We start from the raw sequence: 25,527 nt of genomic DNA on the forward strand, positions 1-25,527 counted from the left end.
TTTACTTGAGAAAGAAGTAACTCAGGCTCTCTGTTCTTTCTGCTTTGCATTTGCAAATGGAGGAGGGCTGTCCCAGTCCATCAGAGTGTTGATGTTACATAAGAGCCATGCTGCATTCTTAGCTCCTGCTGCCAGCTCTTCAGGCTTCTCCAAAGACTGCAGCAGAGGGCTGGCCTGGCTCCTGCCTGCTGCTGCTTTCACCAGGGAATGTGCAAGGACAGAACACCAGTTCCAGAAACGGGCTTTTCTTCATCTCCATCAACCCAGATCACACAAACCCAGCCTGTTTGTGTGATCACTCACCACAGATCACTGGGAACTGTGCTTTGTTGGAGGAAAAGCATGTAGGAAGTGTTCACCAAGACACTGTTTTGCTGTTGTTCCCAGTTTCATGCAGATATGCAGTTTTCAAATTACACAATCTGTAAGGGTTTCCTAGAAACCCTAACAAATACAGCCAAGCCTTGCTAAGCCTCTAGGTTTTAGCAGCACATTTCTTCCTTTTCAGGGTCACAAGAATTCATTGTTACTGAGACATTGCATGCCGTTTTATTTTCCTTGTTGTTTTATTTGCACATTCATAAATTGCATTTTCTTCCAATTAGCAGACTCTTCCTTGCTTTACTGTGTTTGCCTTCACCTTCTTTCTTCCTCCTTCTGTTATACTCTGTGGAGACACAATTACTAATTTTTACTTTCCAGTGTAGAATAGCTGTTGTCTAGAGACATGCTCTTGGCAAAGCTTTCTTTCTCATGTTACTTAAAATATCAGAATGTCTTTTTTTAATTTTCTTTTTCATCTTTACTAATCTGTCTAGTCCCTAGGTGCCAAGGTATGGATAGTTTTGAAGTGTGGATTTATTGTTCCTTTGTCCATCCATACCTAGTGGAAACTTAACTCTTTAACAGGATGAGTCTAAAGGCATAGCCCTGTGATGCTGGGGTAGGGGGAAATAACTGAAAAATGGTACTGCTGTGGTATATTACAGTTAAGCTAGCTCTGTGAAAGTGCTTCAGGAAGGGGAGGAATTGCCCTCACCTATTGACATGAGCGTGACAAAGACCTGAAACAGTGATTAGCTTGTTTTACTTCATTCTAATTTAGCAGTGTCATCCATGTTCTTTCCTTCACATGGCGGGCATTTGGAGTGAAGGACAAGTGAAAATACTTTGGGAATAGTCAGTAACTTTTCTCCAGATAGCTCTCAAATTGATAAAACAAAACAAAAGGTGGAAAGAACAAAAGGAAGAACAAAACATTTAAAAATGAAATTATTTCCTTCACAGGTAAATTGCAGTATTTCTTTACTCTCTCCCATGGGGTGTCACCATTTTTTCCATTCAGTGTCACTGTTTTTCCATTCAGCTGTAAAATTCCCCAGGAAAGGCAGGGTAAACAAGACATGATGGTTTTGCCATAAAAACCAAAGAAGAATTTATTTGTCCCTCACTGATAATTTTGTTAATACTTGACAACTTAGACTTTTCTCTATCTCAGTGGTTATGCTGATATTTCAGTTGCTGATACTCTTGAACTAAATGGAGATAAATTATATTTTTGTGGACCTGCTTGTGTCTGGAATTTCTAATAAAATGCATGTTTAAATCTGTTTCCAGGCTGCATATGAGAGAAGGTGTCTTATAGGACAGATGCAAATCTAAGGGCACTTTACTCCAGAAATAAAGCCACTCTATCCAACACCAAAATCTATGCAAAATCTCACACCACTGAGGGATGCGAATAACACCAGCCCTGTGTCTCATGTCATGGTTAATGTCTGTACCCCTCCCTGTGTTTCACTGTGGAAGCTGGGCTCACCACCTTTATTTTACATTTGGGTGAGCTGAGGTGCCTGGAGAGGAGGTGGCATCTCCAGGGGCACCTGCTTGGCAATGGCTGCATCTGGACAGAGTCCAGGTCCCTGCATCCTAACCAAGCTCTTTTCGTGGTGTTGGTGTTCCTGTTTTTCTGCTGAAGGCTTCATGCCTTTTCTGACTACATATCTGAACATCAAAGGTCTATAGCTCACATTTGGAGTCCTCTTGTTCCTTTGAAGCTTTCTGACTGCAGTCAAAGGAGGCTGTGGGACTGAGGTAGATTCGAGTTGTGTGCATTCAAAAATATTCAAGTGATTCCTTGTCAAAGTACAGGAAGCGTACATGGTGCTCGTTTCCCTGGTGCTAAAAGGGAGTGTTTATAGCACCATAAAATTGACTGTGTTTGTTTGTCAAAACTTAATGGTCTTTACACAGCCTGGTACCAACTTACCAGAAATGCTACTGCTCTCTCCTTATCATACAGCTTCAGGGGCAATTGGTAGGAGCTTGATAGCACAATGGTACAGTATAACACACAGCGAGCAGCTGGTAAGGTGGTGATCAAGTCTCTTTCCTCCTCTCTGTTCTGCTTCATTCAGGACAGCTCTGGCTTTTGGGTTTGGGGACAATTGTTCCTTAGGTTTCCTTTCCCTCAGCCTCCCCTCCGTAAAATTAAGAAGAATATTGCAAAAAATCCAAGAGTAGCCATTTGTGATTTTAAGCTATGACTTAGTTGTCTGCATTTGTAGGAAGGGGGTTTAAGAGGAATGAGTCTGTTCCCCCAGCTTTTTTTTGGGTCAGCATTACTGCTGGTGTCTCCCTCACCTGTCAGTGAACACCTAGCTGGCTGCTCAGCCTGTTTGTTACTCTTGATCCCTCCCTCATCCAGGCCACACCATTATGGAGCCCAGGCTATGGCCTCCATTCTGCCCTTATAAAGCATAAAGTGCCAGAAGAGGTCATGTGTTTATGTGGAGGGATGAGAGGTTCAGAGTTTTCATTATGTCCTTACAAGTGGAGAAATGTCTTTAATCAGAGAAGTGTGTCTCTTTGAATACTTAAAAAAAAAAACAAAAACCCAAACTTAAAATAACAGAAGTATGGACAAATATCAGGTGAGGTTTTCCTCTATTTATACAGTGCAGACATTGGGAGGCATTTTTGGGGTGCTTTATTAGTTTCTCTTGTTTTAAATTTCTTTCAGGTGTATTTTTCATAAATTGAACTGGGGCTTGAAGTATGTAATATGGCCTGAAGTAGTTTCCTGGCAGAATTAAATTAGGTTCATTTTTGACTGTTGTATTCCTGTTTCTATGAGTTAATAGCATCCCAACCTCAGTCCAAACTCCCCCAGATGAAAACAAAACACCATAGGAAGTGTTGTGTGGAAACAGAACTGTTAATTTTGATTAACACAGGTAATGGACTAATATGCAGGACACAAAGTCACAAAATGTCCTTGATTGCTTAATAGTGGTTTTGGATGGAGCTGTAATGGGAGTAAGGAGGTTCTTTCAACCTGTATTATTTAATCAGTTCTCTTTGGTGATCTGGTCTTCTGACAGGCTGACAAACACATCTTTTGCTGTCATGTCGTTCATGCTTGGCTTCTGTGGTAATGATGTATATCTACATATAAAAGCACTCTTCTAGTCAGTTATGAAGACTGTACAAGCTATTTGCTAACAGTCTTTGGCATAGTGGTACTGCTTTATGCATATGCTCTGTTATGTACCACAATCAACCTAATGTCCAGTGGCTTGTCATCTGAAGAGCCCACGTGCTGTTAATTACCATCATGGTGGCAGCACAGTGCATCGTGTGGCGTAAACGATAATGGTTTCATTCTGTGGCTTTTTTATTTAGAGTCAGAAAATTGTTGTGGTTTTGCATTACCAAATTAGATGAAAATAGCCTTATGACAACTATCTTAAAAAAAGTGGACAGGGAATTCATATCTTTTATCCCAGAGAAAAATGTGGTTTGTTTTGTTTTTAAATTATGTCACTATCATGAAAACCCCATTCTTTAGTCTCTGAGATAACCAGAGCATGAAAATAGGCCTTATTTTTGAAGCATGTTGTCTGTTTAATATGTAATGTGATACCTTGTCATGCTGTGACAATGTGACAGATGGCATTTGCACTATAAAACTAAATTATCTTTTGTGCATAGCTATACAACAGCTAAATACAGTGACTCAGTACAGTGTGCTGATTAATGCAGACTGCAGATGTTTTAGAGATACCGGTGTGTTTAAACTTAGCATCAAATGATTAATGTATTTATTTAACATGTCTACCAAGATTTTGGTAGTGTTTCAGCACACAGTATAGTGTGTAAAGGATGGTTTTGGTAGAAGTCAAATTTAGGATTACAGACAATGCAATGTAGATTTGTATTATATGCAACTGGCTGGCTGTTACTTATGAAAAATGGTGAAAACAGTTAATTAATTATAATATGCAAATAAACTTGTATATAAAGATACAGCTTAAAAGAAACTGTAGCGTCCTGTATTTCAAAATTGTTTGGATTGAAAATGACCTCTAAGATAATCACATTGAAGTGTTAACACAGCACTAAACCATGTTCCAAAGTGTAACATATACATACACATCTTTTAAATACCTTTAGGGATGCTCCCTCAACCACTTCCCTGGGCTTGACCAGTGCTTTTGAGCCCCTCTTCCATGAAGAAATTTTCCAGATATCCATCTAAACACCCCCTGGCGCAAATTGAGGCTATGTCCTTTTGTCATATTGCTGGTTGGCTGGGAGAAGAGACCAACCCCCACCTGGCTACAGCCTCCTTTCAGGCAGTTGTGGAACATGATAAGGTCACCCCTGAACCCCGTTTTTTCCAGGTTCAACAGCTCCCTCAGCTGCTCCTCACCAGGCTTGTGCTCCAGACCCTTCCTCAGCTCTGTTTCCATTCTCTGGGCACACTCCAGCCCCTCAATGTCTTCGTTGTGGTGAGGGGCCCAAAACTGAACACAGCACTCAAGCTGTGGCCTGACCAGGGCTGAGTACAGGGGGCAATCACTGCCCTGCTCCTGCTGGCCACTCTATACACACACAGGTATCATCCTGGCTGGTACAGGCCAGGATGCTGTTGTTGGCCTTTTGGTCACCTGGGCACAGACTGGCTCTTGTTCAGCCAGGTGTCATCCAGTGCCCCCAGGTTCTTTTCTGCTGGGCAGCTTTCCTGCCTCTCCAGATCCCTCTGCAGAACCTTTCTACCCTCAGCAGGTAAATGCTCCTGCTCCTGCTGGTATTGTGTGTGAAGTGACTGAGGGTGTCCTCAATCCCCTTGCCCAGGTCATTGATGAAGATGTTAAACAGGACTGGCCCCAACACTGAGCCCTGGGGAGCACCATGGGTGTCCAGCGGCCAACTGCATCTGACTCCATTCACCAGCACTCTCTGGGCCCAGCCATCCAGACAGTTTTTAACCTAGCAAAGAGTGCACCCATCCAAGCTTGACTAGCCTGTTTCTCCAGCAAAATGTGTGGGAAATGGTGTGAAAGACTATACCAAAGTCTAGGTAGGCAATATCTACATGATTGAAGGAAAACAAGAGGTGTATGTGAGACACCAGTCTATTGCTGGCTTTGATATGTATATAGAATATGTGTGAAACATTCTGTACCTCTGTGAAACAGGTGGCCAGAGTAAATATTTAAAGAGATAAAAATTTTTAGATGAAGATAATCCCCCCCCCCCCCCCCCCCCGCCCCATACTTTAGGCATAGAATTCATGTTGGTGATCTTCCATGGTGTGGTTATGCTCAAGAGTTTGTCTGTGTTCAGGTGGTGCTAAACTTCCAGACCATGGTGTGGGGTGGTTAACCTTCAGACTTTATAGCACTGCAGTCAAACCCTTTGTTTTCTAACTTTTGTGCCAGCTCTCCTATATGGGATGTTGCAGAAAGAAAAAATCACTAATATTTTTAAACAAAATAACAAAAAACTTTCCTATACAACTCCCAAGACTGCACAGCTGAAATGCTCCATGCCAATGTATATACAATCCCTGCTATTTATTACATGCTCTCATAAGGATCATTGTCATGCTAGCATGGTGACAATGCTGTCTTGAGTAAATCCCTTTTTTAACTTACTGTAACTTGTGTTTGTTTTGCTGCTTGCCCTGGAGACTGGACTTTTCTACCAGCCCAGAGTGGTTCAGCTTGCAGGGATCGGGGAGGAATGCAGGGAAAGGGTTGCCAGGAGGAAACCAACTCAGAATCTATTGGCAGTGGGAAGAGAGTGTCCCTGTATAGTCAAGAAACACCCAGGAGCAGAGTTACACATTTCACATATTGTTGAGATCTGCAGGATGGCTCCTCTGGACTGTGGACCCTCTGATGTTATCTGATATAGAAAGCTGTGAATATGGTCATGTGTAAATTGTCTTTGTTTAGGTCATTTAATGGTTTTGATATCTTTGGCTTGTGTTTGTGGGGTGTTGAATACTGATTTTCCTAGCATAATGGCTTTGTGGGTTGCCTTTGACTGTGGGAACTGACTGGAAATACAATTGAATGTATTTTTTTTTCCCTAAGCTGCCTTAGGACTGGGAAACAGTGAGCTAAAATAGGTGTTGCTCTATTGTAAGAACATGGAAATGTTCATGCTGAGATGCCTTGTTGGCATTAGAGTAAGTGATGTGGAAATAGTGTTTTGGAAACATTGTGAAAGTCTCTTCATCTAACCACTTAGTTAACCAACCACATGATGCTGAAATTTGCTCAGATGCTCTCCTTTGGTTTCCTGATTATTCAGTAACTTTAATAATGAAGAACATACCAGTAATTGCAATCTCATCTATTTATAAAATCAACTAACTCCAAACCCTCCCTTACATTTTTGCTGTCTTCTCTTATGTTGCTGCTTTTTGCTCCTCTCTTCCCCAGCAATTTTCCTTCTGTTCATTTATGGTTAGCATCATTTTTTATTGTCAAAACAGACCTGGGTATGTTCCCAGGTATTGGGATTTTGCATCACATCTTCAGATGCTCCCAAGACCTGTCCTGCAGGTGCTTGTCAGTCATCTCTCCAGATGACCAGAGATGAGTTACTTCATGAGAAGAGTTGAGAAGAATTGTAGATGGCTGCTAGAAGTGTGTGTGTGTATCACCAAAAACAGTAAGGTCAGCAAATGTGTACCAATGTAAATGATGCCCTGCCTGTGCTGGAATAGTTATGTCTTACTTGCTAGGCTCTTATGAGAAGCAATCCACTTGAGTCAGCACAAGCCCCTTGTAATAAGCTAATTTAAGGAGATTTAGCTATTCTTTACATACTGTTTTTGGTGAGCAGGACATTCCAATTGCTGGAGTAGGCTCAGCAAGCCCTCTGCTCGGCTAACAACTACATCTGAGGAGCAAAGGGGGTGGTGGGCTGCCGTGAGAGCAGGAGGGAGCACGCTGTGTGCAGGTTGTAAAGCCATAATATCCATATTCTGTGTGGGTCACCCGAGAGGATATGGCTCAGCTCTCATAGCAGAGCCCTTCTGCATGTGAAAAAACAAACAAACTTGTAGCCACAGACGGATTGGAAAACATTCAGTGCGGAAGGCATATAAATAGGAGGTGATAGAAGTCTCTGTAATAATGACTAGTATGCAGAAAAAGGGCTTTTGTGCTTTCTCTGGCTTGTAACAGAGTAGATGAAAAAGTGACATTTGCTGCTTTTTCTCAGTACTGAGAAGTGGAAATTCTTTTTTTTTTTTAAGCAGCCTGTATCTAAAACTGTGATTTGGTATTGCAGCATTTGTGGAAGTTTAAAAACGAATTCAGCAAAACTGTGAAGTTGACATTTATGTGACTAAGATACATTTTAGAGAGGATGTTAAGATCTCCATGGTTTGATTTTAAGCTACCCTTTGTAATTATTAGGAATTAGTAATTGGCCTTTCTCTGAAGGCATCTAGTCTTGATCAGTTAGAACCAGAACAGTGTATTTAAGAGATCATAGATGTCATTTGATACACAAATTCCTGTATTGTGACTTAATTAAATAATTCATTATTACTGACTTAATTAAGGCAGTGTTTATTCAGCGACTTTGAACCGTTCAGTGTTTCAGTTCTTTTTAAACTTTGGCTGCAAATATGTACTGCTTCTCTGTATAGATATATTATTATTTCATGTAAGTCATTTTAATATATGAAATCTTACACTAACTTATAATGCAAGTTGCTGTACTTTCAAATTTAATTTTAATGAGGGTTTTTTTTAAAATCTAATTTGACTTTTAAAACAAAGATTTTCTATTACAGCAATATAGTCTTATTTTTATCAACCCTGATTTATTCTGCCAGTTATTCGGGTCTGGTGGTTGGTCATGAGTCCAGCTGCCAGGGAGAAGACAGTGAGAACTGGGGCTGAGATGAGCCTAGTGGGCAAGGGACAGGCAGCCTCTGCCAGCTCTTCAGCAGCTGAGAATGTCATGGACTTTGACAGGAGCCAAGGCTTGCTGGCATTGTGGTTTAGAGGTTGAAAGGCACAGCCATAGAAAAGCAGTAGAGGAACTATTTGTCCCTTTGATTTGATTTGGCTCTTGAGGGCTTGCTGATTCCTTGACTGTTGCTGAGTGCTCTCAAGTAGCCACTCCTTGGAGTGGTTCAGCTTTCCAGACTATGCAGAAGAGTGTTTTCTCACTCAGCTGCTTTTCTCTCTTTATATACATACACAACTGCAGTACTCAGCTTTTAGGAAATATGAATGCCTGCTGCTTCCTGTAGTGTGGCTGATTGGTCTTGGAGAGTCAAACCCACATGGGTTGATGCTCCTTAAGTGCACCAAGCAGACCTGTATGTCCTGTCCACTGCACCGACGCCAACTCATTAATGGTGATAGGAGCGCCTGAGTATCACTTGGCAAAGCTGTGAGGTCCCCATCCTGTCCTGGGGCCTCCAGACCTTTTATAGCTCCCAATTGATGCACAGCAGTAAAGAATGTGGCTTATTGCAGTTAGAGATAACAGGAATGGCGTTTGAAGGAAAAGGTATCTTAGGGCAAGCTGAATGCATTTGATATAAAAATGATTGAGTGGCAATAAACTTTATAACAGTCTGCTTCAGCATGTACTTTCTCTCCAGTGCTTGAAAGGAGGCTTTGGGTTGTGCCTTTCATCACTTCAGAGTGGATTTTGCAATTATGCTGGCCCTGAAAACCTGTAGAACATGACACCCATTCCCAGTATTTATCAGTATCTCTCATTTGTAGTTTTATGCCTCTGTTTTAGGGCACTTGTTTTAGTTGGTTCCAGCGGATGATAGCTAACATCAGTTATGGGCAATATTACTGTGGCCTGGAATGGTGCTGCTTATGATGAATAATGGTTGGCAAACAGATACTTTTTTCCTTAAGGAACACAAATCATTCTTGTCTCCCAAGTGAGCTGATGGTTTGGCAAGGTGAAGGGATGAATAAAAATTGCCTTCCAAGTGCATGCAAGTTGACAGCCTGAAAGGTGATTTTCTTGACTCATATACTTGAGGTTCCTGGGTTTTACATATGGCAAGTCTCCAGAACAAATATTACTTTTGGAAAACCTAATCAAATTTTGCCATAAGAGTTAAGTTACTGAGTGTCAGGCCTCAAATGATACACTTGATTTAGGCTTCTCTGGAGTTCAAAAATTGTAAATTTTATCAGCAGTGGTTTCATGGAAAAATGCAAAGCAAAAGTTGAAACTTTTATAAGAATAAACTTAGGCACTAGAGCTTTTAGAGGGGTTGAGTTCAGCATATAAATATAATCTGTTCAGTGTTTTTTCAAAGTTTGCCTTCATTTCCTTGGGAATGCCTTGAAGGGGATGCTGTCACCCCACGTCATATTGTGTTTTTACACTACAAACCCTTTTGTAGTATCATGTGCTGATACTGAAATTTGTTTTATTTGGTGGGTCACAGTTTGAGATCCCTTTAATGAAAAGGAAATATCAAAAGGAATTCAACAAAAGGGGAGAGTAAATGTAAATTGGGTCATTTTACTTCTCCCCAATAGTCTTATGCTGGCTAGAAGAGACAATTTATTGCAAAAATTGGTGTGTAGTTTCAACTCATGATTTGTCTATTAGGAAAAAAAATTGAGCTACCAGTTCACCGACTCTTCCACAGAAGAAAACCAGAACGTGTTTTTACTTTGTAGGTGCAGTTTTTAAAACAGTATATGCAAAATCTGCAGCATGTGGCCACCACATAGCCCAAGTCAAGAGAAATCTGGTGTAGTTCAGAATTAATATGAGCAAACTTTTGGAAAAGAAGAGAGAGATATAATGCAGGCTTTGGATTAGGAATTAAAAATGGGCACTCAGAGTGATTAGGTTGCAACTGGGGGAGGTTCAGAGCCCGTTGGCAGTCAGTGTGTCCAGGCAAGCAGTGAATAAATGGTCTTGTGGGGAAGGAACATTTGGCTTCAGCTGTGTGGCCAAGCTTCCAGGACGTAGGTACAGCAGCTCACTGGGGGAGGTGTCTTTGCTCTTGTTCTGGTTATGCTTCGTTGTCTCTTTTGAGGTGAGCTTGGTTATGCAATGAGTAAATGCACTGGTGTGCTGGATGGTGATTTTCCTGAAAACTGGGTTCTGAAATGGTGTGGCACTGATACAGTGCTGGTGGAAATTCTTGAACTGCAGTTCTTAGTAAGTGTTTTCAGTGCAGTACTCTGGCCTGGCTCATCTTGGAAGGGGCAGCACAGCCCCCCCTTCCCCCCCACCTTCTCCACCACATTTTCTTTTCTAAGGTGCAATTATAGAGAGACTGCAATGGTTAAGGGAGGGAAGTCCTATCAGCATTTCTCTAAGGAAATACAGCTGTGAAACAAAGCTTTGTTATGCCATATCTGAAACTATTTGGGTAGAGAGCTGAGAAAGCATTCTCCTCGATAAAATTGCAGCTCCTCTGGTAATAAGCTCTTATAACAATAGTGAGCTAATAAAATTGTTTCCTCCCTCTCATCCCAGAGCCTGCTGAAGAGTATGCTACTATTTTAATTCTTCTTTAAGTATGAGTGGTTTCACTGCCTATCTGCTGTTGTTTATGAGTCATGTTATATTGTAGTCACTTGGTGGCATAGAATACACAAAATTTGTTAAATGGTATGCTTACAAAAGTCCAATGCTGTTTTCCATTTGTGTGACTCTGCTTGCTGTATTATTGCTCTAGGAGAGAAAAGGCACAAAAGGGTGGGCAGCTGTGGCCTGTGTACCTTTGCTGCCCTGTGTACTTTTTCTGGCAGTCTGGAGTTATCTGTAGATGAGTGACACTTGGCCAGAAGAATCAAAGTCAGGAAATGGGCATTTGATGTTCACTTCTTTGGGATTTTGGATTTTTTTCAAAGGATCATAAATTGCAGTAGTTGGAAGCACCGGAATGAAGAGCAAGATGATGTCAAATTGAACCAAATGGTAGCTTAATTTTATATCAATCCACAGATAAATGCAAAATACTCTCGTCTATGCTAGTCATAGGAATTCTGTAAAACAAGGATAAACTTGACTAAGCTGTGTCCCTTTTTTGAATGTGACAGGATTATAAACACTATTGCAAATGCTCCTATCACAGTTATTTTAGATTGGGGTGTTAGAGTTAACCAAATCAGAAACAGGCAGACTGGCAAATTTTTATTGGAGTGACTCTATGCAAAATCAGTGTTATCAGTCTATCTCTTTGCAAGACAGTTTCTTTGAGCATCAGCTCTCTATTGTAAGTGTCACATGTGACTTTTATAAAATCAATGCAGGTTTTGAATATTGTGTACTCTTTTGTCATGTTTGCAGGACTTCTCACTAATGGCCAATCTAAAGGATTAGGACCAGGATCAGAACAGCTGGAGAATGAGAAGGACGATGCATCGCAAGTGTCCTCGACAAGCAATGATGTTAGTTCTTCAGATTTTGAAGAAGGGCCCTCAAGGAAAAGGTCAGTAATGAATTATGATTAAAGTAGAGCCTTTCTTCTTTGTCCCTTTTGTCTTAGACTGTTTTTTATGTTATCAGAAGGGAATGGTTGCACCTACTGCCTGCCGTACCATAAATGGACTTTCCAGCATGGATTCCTTCTGTGAACAGCAAAGATATAGCAAACTTTGCTATATCTTTGGTAGCAAAGATGGTAGAGATGGTTCTTGTTGCTGTTTTGGAAAGCATGGAAAAGCAGTTGTTATTTTACAGTGGATGAATGCTAATTTAAATGCCTTAAGACTTTCTCCTCTCCTGGCTTTTGCCTCTCAGGCCATGTCAATATTTATGCGTGTGCAAATTCAAGGAAAGCATCAGTAAAGTAGTTACTGTTACTGTTGTTATTTTTAGTTTTCAGTGAGTTAAACCATGTAAAGTTAAAAAGATAGAAAGGACAAAACATGCTTCTGAGAAGAGGAACTGCTTAGTAATGCGGTGCAGTGGCTATTGGTTGCAAAGAACTTCTTTGAGATACTGCTGCAGCAAGCTGCCTTCTCTTTCCTAGAAGTCACTAAATGTGCAAAATGTGGGTTAAAATCATAGACCTTAAGCCAATCAATTACACAAAATATGCTGAGAATGCAGGCAGCTGGGAGTTGTCCTCTCTGTGAAGTAGGAATGAAAACAGGCTGTCTAGAAAATGCCACTTAAAAGAGAGAATCAGAAATGCTTCCTCAACCTTTTTTCCTCTGCACTTCTCACATCCTAGTTCCAAACCGGAAAGAATTATGTAGTAATAATAATAATAACACCAACAGTATCTTTCAAACAAAAGAAGTATCCCTGTTTTCTGTATGACCTTATAATTCCACTGAGAAGTCTGATGGGGTGAGGAGGAGGACACTCTCCTGTTCCTGTTCCAGTGTTTTCCATCCCTGGTTCCCACAATCTTTTCTGGAATAAACTCAGACTCTAACTAATTATGCTCACTTAGCTCATCGGGTGTATCAGAATATTAATTTATATTATTTTATATTTTTTATATTTATATATACATATAAAATTTATGTTATCTTCCATACTGGTAGAAATTTTGCAAGGCTTATTGCACCTTGCTGCTGGTCAGGGCAAAGATGTTTGTGTTCTGATTTTGGGCTTTGTGAGATACAACAGAGGATTGAAAATTATTTCTGCTGAGCTGTTTATGTGACATCTGCTGTTGGTGTGATCCTGGGAGACCGTGGTCATTATTTCATGGCCAGCCTGTTGCTTGCCCATTGTCTTAAAGAATTTCTGCTTCCATGTACACTTAGTTTGGCCCCTCATTCCTGAGCTGTGCTGGCATAATGGCTTGCAGGGTCACACCATCAATAGCTTCAAGAAGCTGGTTGGGATTAAAAATCATAGCAAGAAGATGAATTGAGGCTTTTTGACAGGTTTCTGCATTTTAACCTGTATGAGACTTTAATCTCTTGTTTAGAGTATGGTTGTAGGAGAGCTGCTGGTGCAACAGGGAGACATCCTCTTTTGCGGCTGGCAAGGGGCAGGAGTGCTTGTCCCTTACGCTGTACCTGCTCCTGGTGCCCTGCACAGTCCAGCTTCAGAAATAAGTAGGATTTCTACATTACCAGTCTCCAGAAACTGCACTTGAGTACTTTGGGTGAAATGTTTTTCAAAGAGTATTGAGTAGGTTTGGACTGAGTGAATTCAGACCCTTGAGAGGCAGCTAGGTGGTTCAGGCATAAAAATAGGGAACTTAGTGCCTTTGGTACTTTTCAGATTAAAACGAACAAAAAAACCCAGGCCCAACACAGACCCAATATGAAAACTTTTCTGGCTTTCATGGAAGGCAAGGCATCATTTCACTACTTCTTCAAGCATCATGAATTTTGAAATAATATTACAGCTGTTACTTCTGTTGCTGTGAAGGAGTTTGTTCTTGTTTTGTTTCTATTTACACCCAACAGAGACTTATACCTATTTTTTCTTCCTCTCTGAAGTTCCTCTTTGCAGGCAGACCTTTTCTGGGCTCCTTCACTTAAGCTGTAGGTGGAGCATGTTGAGTGTTTTATGTTACCTTCTTATTTCCTTTTAGGCTTGTTGTTTTGTTTAGCTGAATATGCTTGAATGTTTCTTCAATCCAGGTTATTTTGTAATCCTAGAAGGAGTTGTGTCAGGATAATTGGGTAAACAAAAAACATGCAGGAAAGTGGTGAGGGGGCAAATGGGACTGAAATGGAATCTGTGGGTTGACTGCCTCAGCTTACCAAGTTTTGACAAGTTATGTCCTCCTTGTCTTCCTCCAAGGTTTCTCTAAATCAAACTTTTCAGTTGTCCGTTCAGCTGTGTGTATAACTAGTGACACTCTTGTGATAAAATACATGTTTAAAAACTGTAGCTTTAGCAATGTACTCTGAACCAACCATTATATGTAAGTTATTACTTATTTCTTTATAGCTTGCAGGGTTTTGTTGGGTTGGTTTGTGGTTTTTTGGTGGTTGGTTTTTTTTGTGGTTTTTTGTGGGTTTTTTGTTTGTTTGTTTTCGTCTGTTTGGGGTTTTTTGGGAGGGGGGGGTGTTTTTTTGGTGCATGGCAGGAATGGTTTTTCAGAAGCTTGAACGCGTCTTGACTTATTCCTTCTAGAGGAATAAGCCACCTGTATTTCACACTCATGATGGAAACAGTGCTAAGGAAATAAGCATAGTAAATACAGGAATCTGTTGAAAGGGCTCCAGTTTCTTTAGTAGTTTAAGACTCTGGTTTGACCTTTCAGTTCTTCAGTGAAATGGCAGGCTGGTAATGTGGAGGCAATCTTTTCCCAGTTTCTTCTTCCTGCCTCTTCTGATCTGCTGTGCCTAGGAGTCTTCTGGCTCCTGCCCATCAGTTCAGGGACTAACCTGGCAGCATTTCCTCCCCCTGAGTAGAGCAGGTCACCTTACCGAAAGGGAATAGGGATTCATGCATGTGTGCAGCATGTGTGTGGTTTTAGATTGCGTTTATAGTTGATCCAAACTCCTCCAGTTTCAGAGGCAATTTGCTCAAGAGCCTGGATGAACAGGAAGTGTAAATTCTTGTAGCAAACTGAGTGAAGGGTGAATTTCCTAGCAGTGAACATTGCCTTGTGGTCTCCCTGTGCCAATCATCACTATTGTAGATTTTCCTTGGGTCAAAAACTACTTAGTAGATGCTCCCAATGAGTTCCTGGACTTAGCTGTAGGTGAGTAGGTGCTGGCATCTATGGGGGAGGTAAATCCCTACCAGCCTGGCTGTGGACCAGTGAAAACATCACTGACAGTATTCCTTTTTTCACATAGATATGCCAAACAGAACGACACAACAGCACTACCCCCAGCCAAGCACACCTTAAGGTTTATCAATCTATTTATTTTCCAGTTTCAACCCCTTTTCTAGTAACGTAGCTTGATTAAAGAGCCATAAAGTGTGCTGTGGTGGAAGAAAGGAGATGGCTGTTATGATGAAAGTGTGCAGATTTAATATAATACTGCAGATTTTGTTTGGAAACTCACTTTGTTTGATGGAGCAGGGTTTTTGAATGCAGGGGCCTGACACTGTTAGGCTTCAAGTGGTTCCAACTAGTCAGCATGTAGTCACTAATTGATACCTTTGCTTTCTGGGGACTGGAGGAATCTTCTTACTCAACCAGGTTTGCATCTGATGCAAAAATTTCCATCTCCATTTCTTTTTTACATGTATAATTTTCTACTGTAACAGTATTTGTGGTGCTGCAGATTTCAGCTGGTGGTGGTGAAAAAGAGGAAAAGGAGTACATGTACAGCTTTGCCCCTTCACAGCCTCCAGATAAGTCCAAAAACTGTAAGCCCTTCTTATAGAGTAAATGGAGTCTGGGGAGGATTGGTAGTGGCAAGCTCAGTACTTCAAAATACTTTGTTTGTTTGAGTTTACACTCAAAAGTATGGAAAACATTTGCTTTGATCTGAGCTGCATGTATTACTAGTGGCCAGGTCCGAGGGGAAGCAGCAGGGTAATCCTAAATGATAAATATTACTTTCAGCCAGTAAAGGTGAAAAGTGCCAGCATTTTATTCTGACATCTGGCAAAAGCCAAGCATTTACATGTTGCACTGAATCTGTTGTGCAATGGGTTGCTGTCTAGTTGCCATGTAAATGAGAGAAGTTGCTGGTTTGTTCAGTGCTTTGGGGAGAGATGAACAAAACTGTTGGTATATGGGCTTGATAAACTACCAGATCAGGTCATCTTCACTATGTAAAGATCACGCATTTTTCAAAACCTATGAACAAAAGGTTATTGCTGAAGGAGAAGGTTAGCTTCCACCTAGCTGCATGTTTTTGTTGTGAATCTCCAGTTTCTAGCTATGATTCTCAGTTGAGAAAATCAGTAAGTAACTGGCCAAAGGTGTTTGGTCTCTGTGCTGGTTGCTGGTACATTTTTATGGGCAACTCTAAAGACTACAGCCACTGGCAATTAATAACAGTCTGCAGACACAGCTGTAGGTTTTCTAGCAATGAGTTGCCCATCTTACCCAGTGTAGTGGTTTTGGTTTATTAATTTGAGATTTTGAGGAAAGGACATGCAGAGCAGACTTGATGTGACAGTATGTTGATCTTTGGTGGTAATAGGCTATTGCTTGCTTCCTGTTACTAATCAGGTGGCGACTCATTTACATGGCCCTCTTCCCAGAAACTCACACAGGGAATTGCCAAATGCACAAATGCATTTATCTTTTATTGTGAAGTTGTGTTAATACAGCGCTGTGCGGAGCGGGAAGAGGTTGACTGATTTTGGTAACTGTTAAAGTTCAAAGTAGGAATTTTTAAAAATTTAATGTCAGAGTATTCTCTTTGTTAAGGGGGAAAAGATATTGGCTTAATTTAGGAAAAAAATAGGGTTAGGGAAATTTCCTCAACAGTGGACAGACATTGCCCACTGGGCCAAGGGTGTGCAGAGCTCCTGGGAGAAGATACTTTGTCCAGTTCTTTTGCTCAGAAGGCTGTTGGCTGCAGGAAAAGGGAACAACCCACTGGGGAGCAGTAGCATTTTAAGCTGTCACAGCTAGATTGGCCAGAAATTGCTTATTAGGAACCTTCTGAGGCCTTTAATTAATACAGCAGCTTTCTGCTAACGGTCTCAAGCATGTGACAGTCAGAAGTGTGATTGTGCGCTGCAGCAAGGCCAGCCCATGGGATGTGCTCCTGCTCTTTGCCTTGTGCTGCCTCCCTGCCGCCTCCTCCTTTCTCCTTTCTCCTTTTTTTTGAATTTTATTTTTAGATGCCGGTATAACTCCCTGAACTGGCTCATTGTGGAGCTACAGGAGGGTTGAGGTTTGTCAGATGAAAAGGTGGTGGGACTATGTGTCCAAGGAGGGGGAGACAAGCATGCTGATCTCCCTTGGCTGGTGGCTGCACAGCTGCTAGGCTGGTAGAGCTGTTTTGCACCTTCAGCATAAAAAAAAAGCCAGTCAAGGGTAGGCAAGCTTTTGCATATTAGGCAAGCTGCTAATTTAAGTGGTTTCTTTTAGTGATACATCCTTTTCAACTTGATTTGCAAAGGACTTTCTTGCAGTAGAGCTGTCAAAAGGGTGAGGGGACTTAGGGATGGGGGGGCTTCCCTCTTTTTTTCTTTTTTCTTTTTGTCAAATTGTTTTTATAGTTAATAATGAACAGTCTCTTTAGCACTAGACTTAGCACCTTTCATGCAAGATGTAAAACAAGGTCAATCCTTTTCCCACATTTGTAAGTTTGTGAGGGATTTCTGCTTGGTATTGTAGGTGATGGAGAGAGCAGTGTATTATGACTCGGGTGTGAAAGCAGGAGACTGCTCGTAATATCAAAGTGTTTTTCCAGGACCTTTTTAGTGAATAGTCTTTTCACTAATTGGAACACTATATAATGTATTTGTGTTCAGCTGTTGCCTGCTACAACACAATGTAAGCCCACTTACCAACCAGGTGCTTCTGTTATTTTTTTCTAATTTCAGTAGGCAGTGCAAATCTGCACTAGTTGTTTGTGTATGAAGAACTGCATTAATCCACAATAAAACCAAAATGGCAATGAGATTTATGTGTAATAATTTTTTAACACCCCCCTGCCCCCCTTCTGGGAATGCTGATATGATTGGAATATATTTTCAGTGCTGCACATTTATATTTAAATAACAAGCCTTATAAACAAAGCAATAATAGTCCATTGGAGTGGATTTGCAGAGGAATAGTAAAGAGACAGATTACCTGCTTTATAATGCAAGTCAAGATCATTGTATATAGTTTGAAAAGGAAGAAATGGATGATTAATGTTCTTTCAGTATTTTCATAAGGAACAAACAGTAGTTGTGACATGAATTCTTCTATCCAACATGCAAAGATATAACAAGGTACAATAATCTGGGAACACTTGAACTTTGTGGGTAGACAGCTATGTAAACAACTTGTTTGAGTAGTGATTTAATAATTATGAAGATATGATTTATAGCAACCTGAGACATGTTATGCCATGTCCAATTCCAACTTGCTTGTTGTAACCTGCCACCTTCTTTTCAGAAGTCAGAGTTGCTGGGAAAGGTCTTCATGACCTTGAGTTTGGAGTCAATCACTGAGGGATCAAGGAAGCTTCCAAACCAGATGAGAGAGGTGGAGTGTTTCTGTTGTTCTGTCTATGGCAAACACTCCTTCACCTGCCTGATAATCCATCCCATAACTGTGATTCGCATAATTCATCTCTCACCCCTGTGTATGACAGGCCAGATGTTGATTGCTTTAATACCAGGGAGAGGTTGCTCTAAAATTACATAGAAAATAGTTGAAAAAAGACACTTTTAAAAGGAAATTTGTTTGCCAATGTAAAAGAATATTTTTTAATGCAAATACACCGTTGTTGGTATAAAACTGTAGCCTGATGTTTGGGCTAACATAACTCTTTGCTACATCTGTGTGGCCCCATGTTCTGTAAAGATAATGATATTAAAAAGGAGAGCATCATTCCAATATTTGAAAGTGAGTATGCTGAGTTTTAAGAATATTGGTGGTGGGTTGTTTTGGTTTGGTTTTTGGGTTTGTTGGTTTGGTTGGCTTTTTTAATAAGCATGTGAAGATTATATTCATACCGTATGCTGGTTTGGCATACACTGAACTATAGAAAATCCTGTTCACTATTCCAGAGCAGGAATATATGTGGCTGATATGGACAATATATATGTGATAAGAATATATTCTCAACATGTTCCTTGCAAATGACAGCATAAATGTGGGCTACTGCTGATTGACCAAAACTGTCAGCAGTGTGGGTATTAATGTTTCTTACGGGTCAGATCAAGATTCCAGGTAAGGGTGTGGGCCTTGAGACTCTCAGATGGATGACAGAGGCCTGGAGCTGTATGAATACTGCTCAGAAATATGTCAGTCCATGTCATCAGCATCTCAGATTGGGATTGCAGGAGTTTTCTAAGTCTGGACTGAATTTGAGAAGTATAAATCTCCACATGGTAAATATCTCCTTTAGAATCTTCTCAGGTCTCTTGTATTGGATAGAAAAATCACAGGAATTTTACACATATCCCCTAGCTTATGCTGGTATGGTGCTTTTCCTTTCTCTTCTTCCATTGTTGCATCCAGTAGCACAGAATTTCCTGAGGGAAACTAATTGTTTTTTTCTTCTTAGCCTGAACATTTGTATATTTAGGTTTTTTAGCAGTATGTTTATTGTTAAGTAATTTGTACAGTAATGGTCATGTCAGGATTATGTTTTGATTTTATGCTTTTTTTCTTTGCTCTTCTCTCTTGGTATTTGTTCTTGGCTCTGATTAAATAAACTAAAGCTTAAGGGACCTTTGACCATGTGGAAAATTATTTGGAAGTTTCTTATTTTTTTCCAGTTATATTACAGTCTATTTTCTCTGGTAGCATACTTATTTCAGCTTTCAGACAAGTTCTCCCCTGAGTTTCATAGTTGTAGTTACTATGGAGATATCTGTCCATTCTTCTTTTTCTCCTCCCTTGCCCTACTCCTTTGCTAGGAGCTCCTGCAGCTGTTATTTATCTTTTCAATAAAGTAAGTAGATTTTGTACAGACTTTGTTTCTAATATCCCTTCTGTTGCAACATGTAATTTGCCTGTAATGCTTTCATTTTCATGAAATCCTGTAGGTATTTGTTTATATGGATGAAAAATTTGGTATTTGAGTAGGAAGTGAGGAGGTCCCTAGCTAAAAAGGTCACTTCTGGAGCTATTATCTGATTTGATCTTTCTGCACAGTTGAGGAGCTGCTCATTGAAGTCATAATTCTGTAAAATGAATTAAATGGTTACATTTGTGTGTATGTATGCTCAGTGTCAAGGACAGCTTTTAGAATTCATTTATTTTAAATGGCAGCTTTTGGAATTTAATATAAACATATTCTGGTGCAAGGAGAAATTGCTCGGGTGAAGAAATGAAAACTTGAGACAACACATCGTTAGCCTTTTAAGTCAGAGAGACTTTTCTTTGCACCTCATCATAATTTGATAGCTCTTTATATACAGCTTTATATATTCCAGCTTAACAGAGAAACACGGATGTTTGGGTAGTCAACTATTCTGCAACAGATATTTTCCTTTGCATTTGTGCTGTTGTATTTCTAAACCCCCTCTTTTGTGGAGGCATTGTCTCACTTATGTCTGTGGTTTGATATCACTGCTTTGCTGAATGACTTAGCTTTGAAATGGGCTCTCCAACCAAGAAGTTCTACCATAACTGCCTGTCTGAGCAGACATCCCACCTGGAAAGCCAGTGTAGCTGCACTGTTCTTTTGATGGATGTGTTTCTTGTGGCAGCTGCATCTTCAGAGTCTTTTCCCCTCTTTCTTTGGAGACATCTTGCCCTAGGTGATGATTATGATGTTACTGTTTTCCTTTGGTCTGCTGAGTGCTATGCCCTGTCACCTGTGGCTCTGCACAATCAGGAGCCTACTGAAAAGACCCTCTGTTTTACAACTGCATATATAACCTACCTTGGGTTCTTGGTCAGATAATGCAAATCTCTTTGCCTCCCACTGAGAGTGTTGGGTTGAAATTGCAGCCTGAAAGCCCACAGGTGATACATAAAAAGGAAGCATGTCCTTCCCTTGACCCCGTTTGTGCCGGGTCTGGCATGGTTTATCACTTGGCCAAAGATAAGATAGGTGGTTTTCTGCAGGGTCAGTGGAACTGGTATTGGACAGATTCCATGGGCACCACAGGGACCACAGCAGAGGTGGCTTTGGGAAAAAAGATGGACAGGAGCAGCATCAGTCCCTCTGGGGGGTGACTGGGTACCCTGATCAATTCAGCCCTCCAAGATAAGAGTAATCTCAGTTTTATTCTAAGCAAGCAAGCAATGTCATTTCCTTTGGCCTTTCCTATTCCTTGTGAGGCAAGAAAGAGACTCTGAAACCCTTTACTTTTTGTCTGCTGTGCTCTTTTATTATGCTTTAGATTATTCCTGGCCAGCTCACAATTTGTTCTGCAAGTTGTCAAGCAAAATGTGCATTTTAAAATAAATTACTCTAAAATTTTAATCAACTCTTTTTTTAGAAGGGAGTCTCATGTTTTTCTTTTGCATGCGTCTAGTTCGCTGTTAAAGTAAGCAGCTGGGACTTTCTTGATTACTTCTATTTTTAGTGACATCTTCTTTACACCTGCACATTGAAAATCATGAGGTTTTCTAACAGAGATTGAGAAATCTGAAATCAACCTGGCCCTCTAATTGCAGTGTCTTGGTGTGGATGGAGTTCTTATGTTTGTCTTACACTAGAAAAATTGACCACTATTGATTTTCCTTGAAAGTTAGTTCATCCCACCTGGTTAATTTGTAACAGAACAAGAAGACAAACTAGGTGTGGCACAGTTTCTGAAACTCTCACTTTTATATCCCTAGGCCTGTTAAATCCTCTCATTACCTGAAAATTAAAGTATTAAGTAATATCTAGGCAAATGTTACAATGCAATCTAGGTTTGATTTTTACACATTTTATTTCATTTCTGTTACATAGAAATCCTCCTGTTAAATTCACTTTTGATACATGTGCTATATGACATTTCAGATTAAGAGTATTTAATTGTGTCCAGTTTCCAGGTGGACTACAAAATAAACTTTAAAGGTGAATCAGATGAGAAATGGAAAAAGAGGGGAAATAGCATTTGAGTAAAGGTCACACTCTCCTTATCAGATGAATCAATTGATGTAATTCAGAAAAAAAACCTCACATGAAAAAAAGTTTGGTTTTTCCTTGAATTAATTCAAACATTTGTTCTTCTTTGGGCAGTACAACCCACAGTATCTCTACGTAGCCCAGGTACCAGGTAGCCTGTGTTCAAGTTCTTGTGTGGCCTTGCACAGTACTTAATGGCTCTATGTCTCTTCCATCTTCAAGTATTTTTGCCAGAGTTTTGAGCAGTTAAAGATTGGAGTAATAGTTGTTTTCAAGGGCAAAGTATAAGTAAATTATATTATTTATATCTGTTTTGAATATGGGTCTATTTTGGGCTTTATTTATTGCTCTTCCTTTTTCTGATCTTAATTTAACATAGATATTCATAAATGAACAAAAAATAAATTCTCTTCCCAAAGGAGGATTTTGAGAGTGCTTTATCAGCACAACTGCATTCAAATCCATTTTTAAATAACAAGAGTTAATTCCTGCATCCACTGAAAGTGCTTATTTATTATTGATTTCAGTGAATTGGACATTTTCCTAAGATGTCTGCAGGCTGAAGAAAGCTATAAATTAAGTGCCTGTGGTTTTGACTTCACTTGGAGTAGCCCTTCAGAGAATCTTGTTTATTTTCCTTTTCAATTATCATACTCTGTGTAAGCCTGCTGCAGTTTTACACCACAGAACGAGCCATCAGGAGGCGGTGCCGTGCACCCTCTGCCGTGTATTTCCCAGGCTCTTACCTGGCTTGGGTCATCTTGCTGCCTCTGCTCAAGGTGGTCTGTGTGAAGTCTGAGAAATTGTTCATTGAGTGGATGGCTGCCAGCCTGGGTTTCACACTTGTTGGGTGCTTGAGTATTTCAGTGGCAGAGGAAGGCATCCTCTCTCTTCACCCACAGGATTGCTCTTTTGAAGCCTTTTGCACATAGTCTGTGTTGGAGGTCCTGCATTGCATCATTTGCCCCGAAGCTGTAGCTGTGCAGGGTTACTAATTCAGTGGGACTACAAAGAAAATATTCCATTCATAGTAAAAAATAGAATAACCTCTCCTTTACACTTTCTTCAAGTGTTATGGGGTAATTCACTGAAATTATTTCAATATTTCATAACAAAACTACCTCATTGTATCCTAAGCCATCCTGTGTTCCTCTTATTTCAAGTCATAGAAACATCTCAATATGGAGCTTTACTACCAATTATGGTCATTATTTTCAGCTTCTTAATTGCATCTTCTTGAGCACTGGTTCCCAACCCCTTACTTTGAAACTGCTTAGTTTCAGGAAACTTAAAGGCTTTTGCTGTTTCGTGTGTGTGGGCTGTGTGTGTGTGATTACATGGTGTTACCTGGTGTCTGCAGTTCAAGGCTTCAGATTGATTTGCTCCTCTATCAGTTTTTTATGTGCCATTCAAAGCCCTCTTGCCAGCCTGAGGATGCAGCTGTATGCTAATTTCCCAGTTTGAACAAAACACTCATAGGTCACTACCAAAGTACTTGGTCTTCTTGATACAGGAGGGAGGAAGTTTCTGGGATGGGATGGGTGAGAAAGGCAGGGTCTGGATCTGTTGCTGTTTCTTGTTTCTTCTCAGCTCTGGGAGATGAAGTTTCTTTTCCTGAGACGGAGCTCTTATGTCAGAAATGCAGCTCTGTCACATCATTATTTCTAATTTTTAACATGAAAAAGGCAAGTTGAAAGGGAATTTGTTACAACTTCTTGTTACTCTGTCTTCAAAAAGGAAGTGTGAATGTAATCTTCACATACCATATCTTCATATAACGATTTTTAAAGGCCCTTTAGTCTGAAGTAGTGTTTGACGTGAGGACAGGCAACAGTATTTCAGTATGTGGGCAGATTTCCAGACCCTGATACTATGTGCTTGTTCTGACCTGTCCTTTCCTCTGGGTGTTCTTTTCCCCCAAGACTTCTCACTGCTCAAGGAACATGTCTTCTACAACTTGACATTCCCAGCTTAAAAAGCAGACTGACAAAAATTTCTTTAAGTTGAAGCTTAAGGACACACACACATTCAGGAATATTTTTTCCCATTTCAAATAGAATATCCTGTTGAGTTGGACACCTTTCTTGGGGAGGAGAGGGGAGGGCAAAATTATGGAGAGCATATTCTAGCAAGATGCTTCAAGGAAGTAGATCAAGAAGGCAGGTACTGAAGCTGTAGGGCAGTGTTATTCATGATTCCAAATACAATATAGGAAAAAGAAAGTCTTCTCCTGCCTTCCTGGACACCCCAGCCCCTCCCACCCGAGTTACTAATTAGGGTTGCAGAATCCCTCTTTGCTTTTCTCACTCAGGTTCATTTTTTTTAACATAGTGTGAAAAATGTTTTGCTCTTCTGAGGTAACCTTTTCTGACAGTTTGTTGGTTTTTGTATGAAAAGCACAGAACCCTTAAGTACTTAAAAGAGAAATCCATTTTCTGTTTGTGTTCCTCTCTGTACTTTACTGATCGTTAGTCAGTCCAGGATGCATGGATTAGTGGGTGACTTTTCTGCTTTGTTTTCTTCCTCGTTCTTTATTCTGCTGTTTCTCTGGGCCATCCCAACCTTTTCTACTGATGTGTTTTTCTGCTAGGTTTTATTCAACGTGGTTTCCCAATATGAGCCTTAATGAAAACAAATGTTTATCGCATTTTCTGAGCATTAGGTGAGCTGCTATCTTTAATTACGAAAGGCTTGGAGATGGAGGAGGAAACCCACTTATTGGCAACAAAGGGCCCTAGGACTGTTTGTGCTTGGCTCATTCATCTCCCTCTGCTTCGCAGACAACTGAGACTTTCTGAGCATTTGAATACAGTTTATTCTATCAATTAGAAAAGAACAAAACAAAACCTGTCTCTTACATTGCTTAAATACCTATTAAGCCCATGAACGGAATACTAATTTCAGTGGTTCTGTATAATGAGCTCTAAATTTCTGAGTCATGTCAGCCATGGAACCTCTTAACAAAGACATGGAAAACCCCAGAAAAAAAGCCCCTAATGTCAGTCTCAGTTCCTTAATTATTTTGATGAGTATTAAAATGAAAAGCTCCAAAGCATTGTGTCACAGTGGTTATTTTTCAGATTGAATATAACAGGGAGGATTTATGAAGATTTTCCGCTCTGTTACTGGGGTGGATGGAACACAGAGCAAGAAAGGCTGAGCACTGGCAATACTCAGTGCCAGCAGCACACCTCATCAGCTGACAAGCCCTTGAAAGTTCTTAAGTGGGATGAGATATGAGATTAGATGGAGTTTTGTGTTTCTTTTCTATTTGCCCTCCCCTGGTATGAATGCCAGCACATATAAATCATGGTGCTTAACTGGTGCAGGAGGAGGGTGTTGCAGTGCAGAGCAATGCTCTACCAGCTCCATAGGATTGCAGAGGTGATGTCTGAGCTGCATGTGTGAGGGTCTTTTACCTCTGGATGGGTGTTGCCTTGAGTTCCTGTGGATTTTAATTAGGCAATGCAGTGATGCTGGGCACTACCTGCATTTCAAAACATAGATGTTACTTGAATGTCATTTATTCTTCCTTTTAATACACCTACAGGCGACTTGGTTCAGCTGCACAGTCCCCATAGAGGAGGCTGCTGAGTGCACAGTGACAGCTTGTATGCTCCCTGTGCATCACAGAAAGTGCTCT

The 25,527-nt window shown here is 40.4% G+C and overlaps 1 protein-coding gene across 1 annotated transcript in view; it reads left to right on the plus strand.

Moving 5' to 3' along the window:
* JARID2 (jumonji and AT-rich interaction domain containing 2) overlaps positions 1-25,527 on the plus strand; it is a 211,095-nt gene that overhangs the window by 108,335 nt on the left and 77,233 nt on the right. The window contains exon 3 of the mRNA XM_066558193.1: positions 11,608-11,749. Within this exon, the coding sequence (XP_066414290.1) occupies positions 11,608-11,749 (142 nt within the window). The remainder of the gene's footprint in view (positions 1-11,607; positions 11,750-25,527) is intronic.

The sequence above is a fragment of the Molothrus aeneus genome, chromosome 1 (assembly GCF_037042795.1).
Source record: "Molothrus aeneus isolate 106 chromosome 1, BPBGC_Maene_1.0, whole genome shotgun sequence".
Lineage (NCBI taxonomy): Eukaryota > Metazoa > Chordata > Aves > Passeriformes > Icteridae > Molothrus > Molothrus aeneus.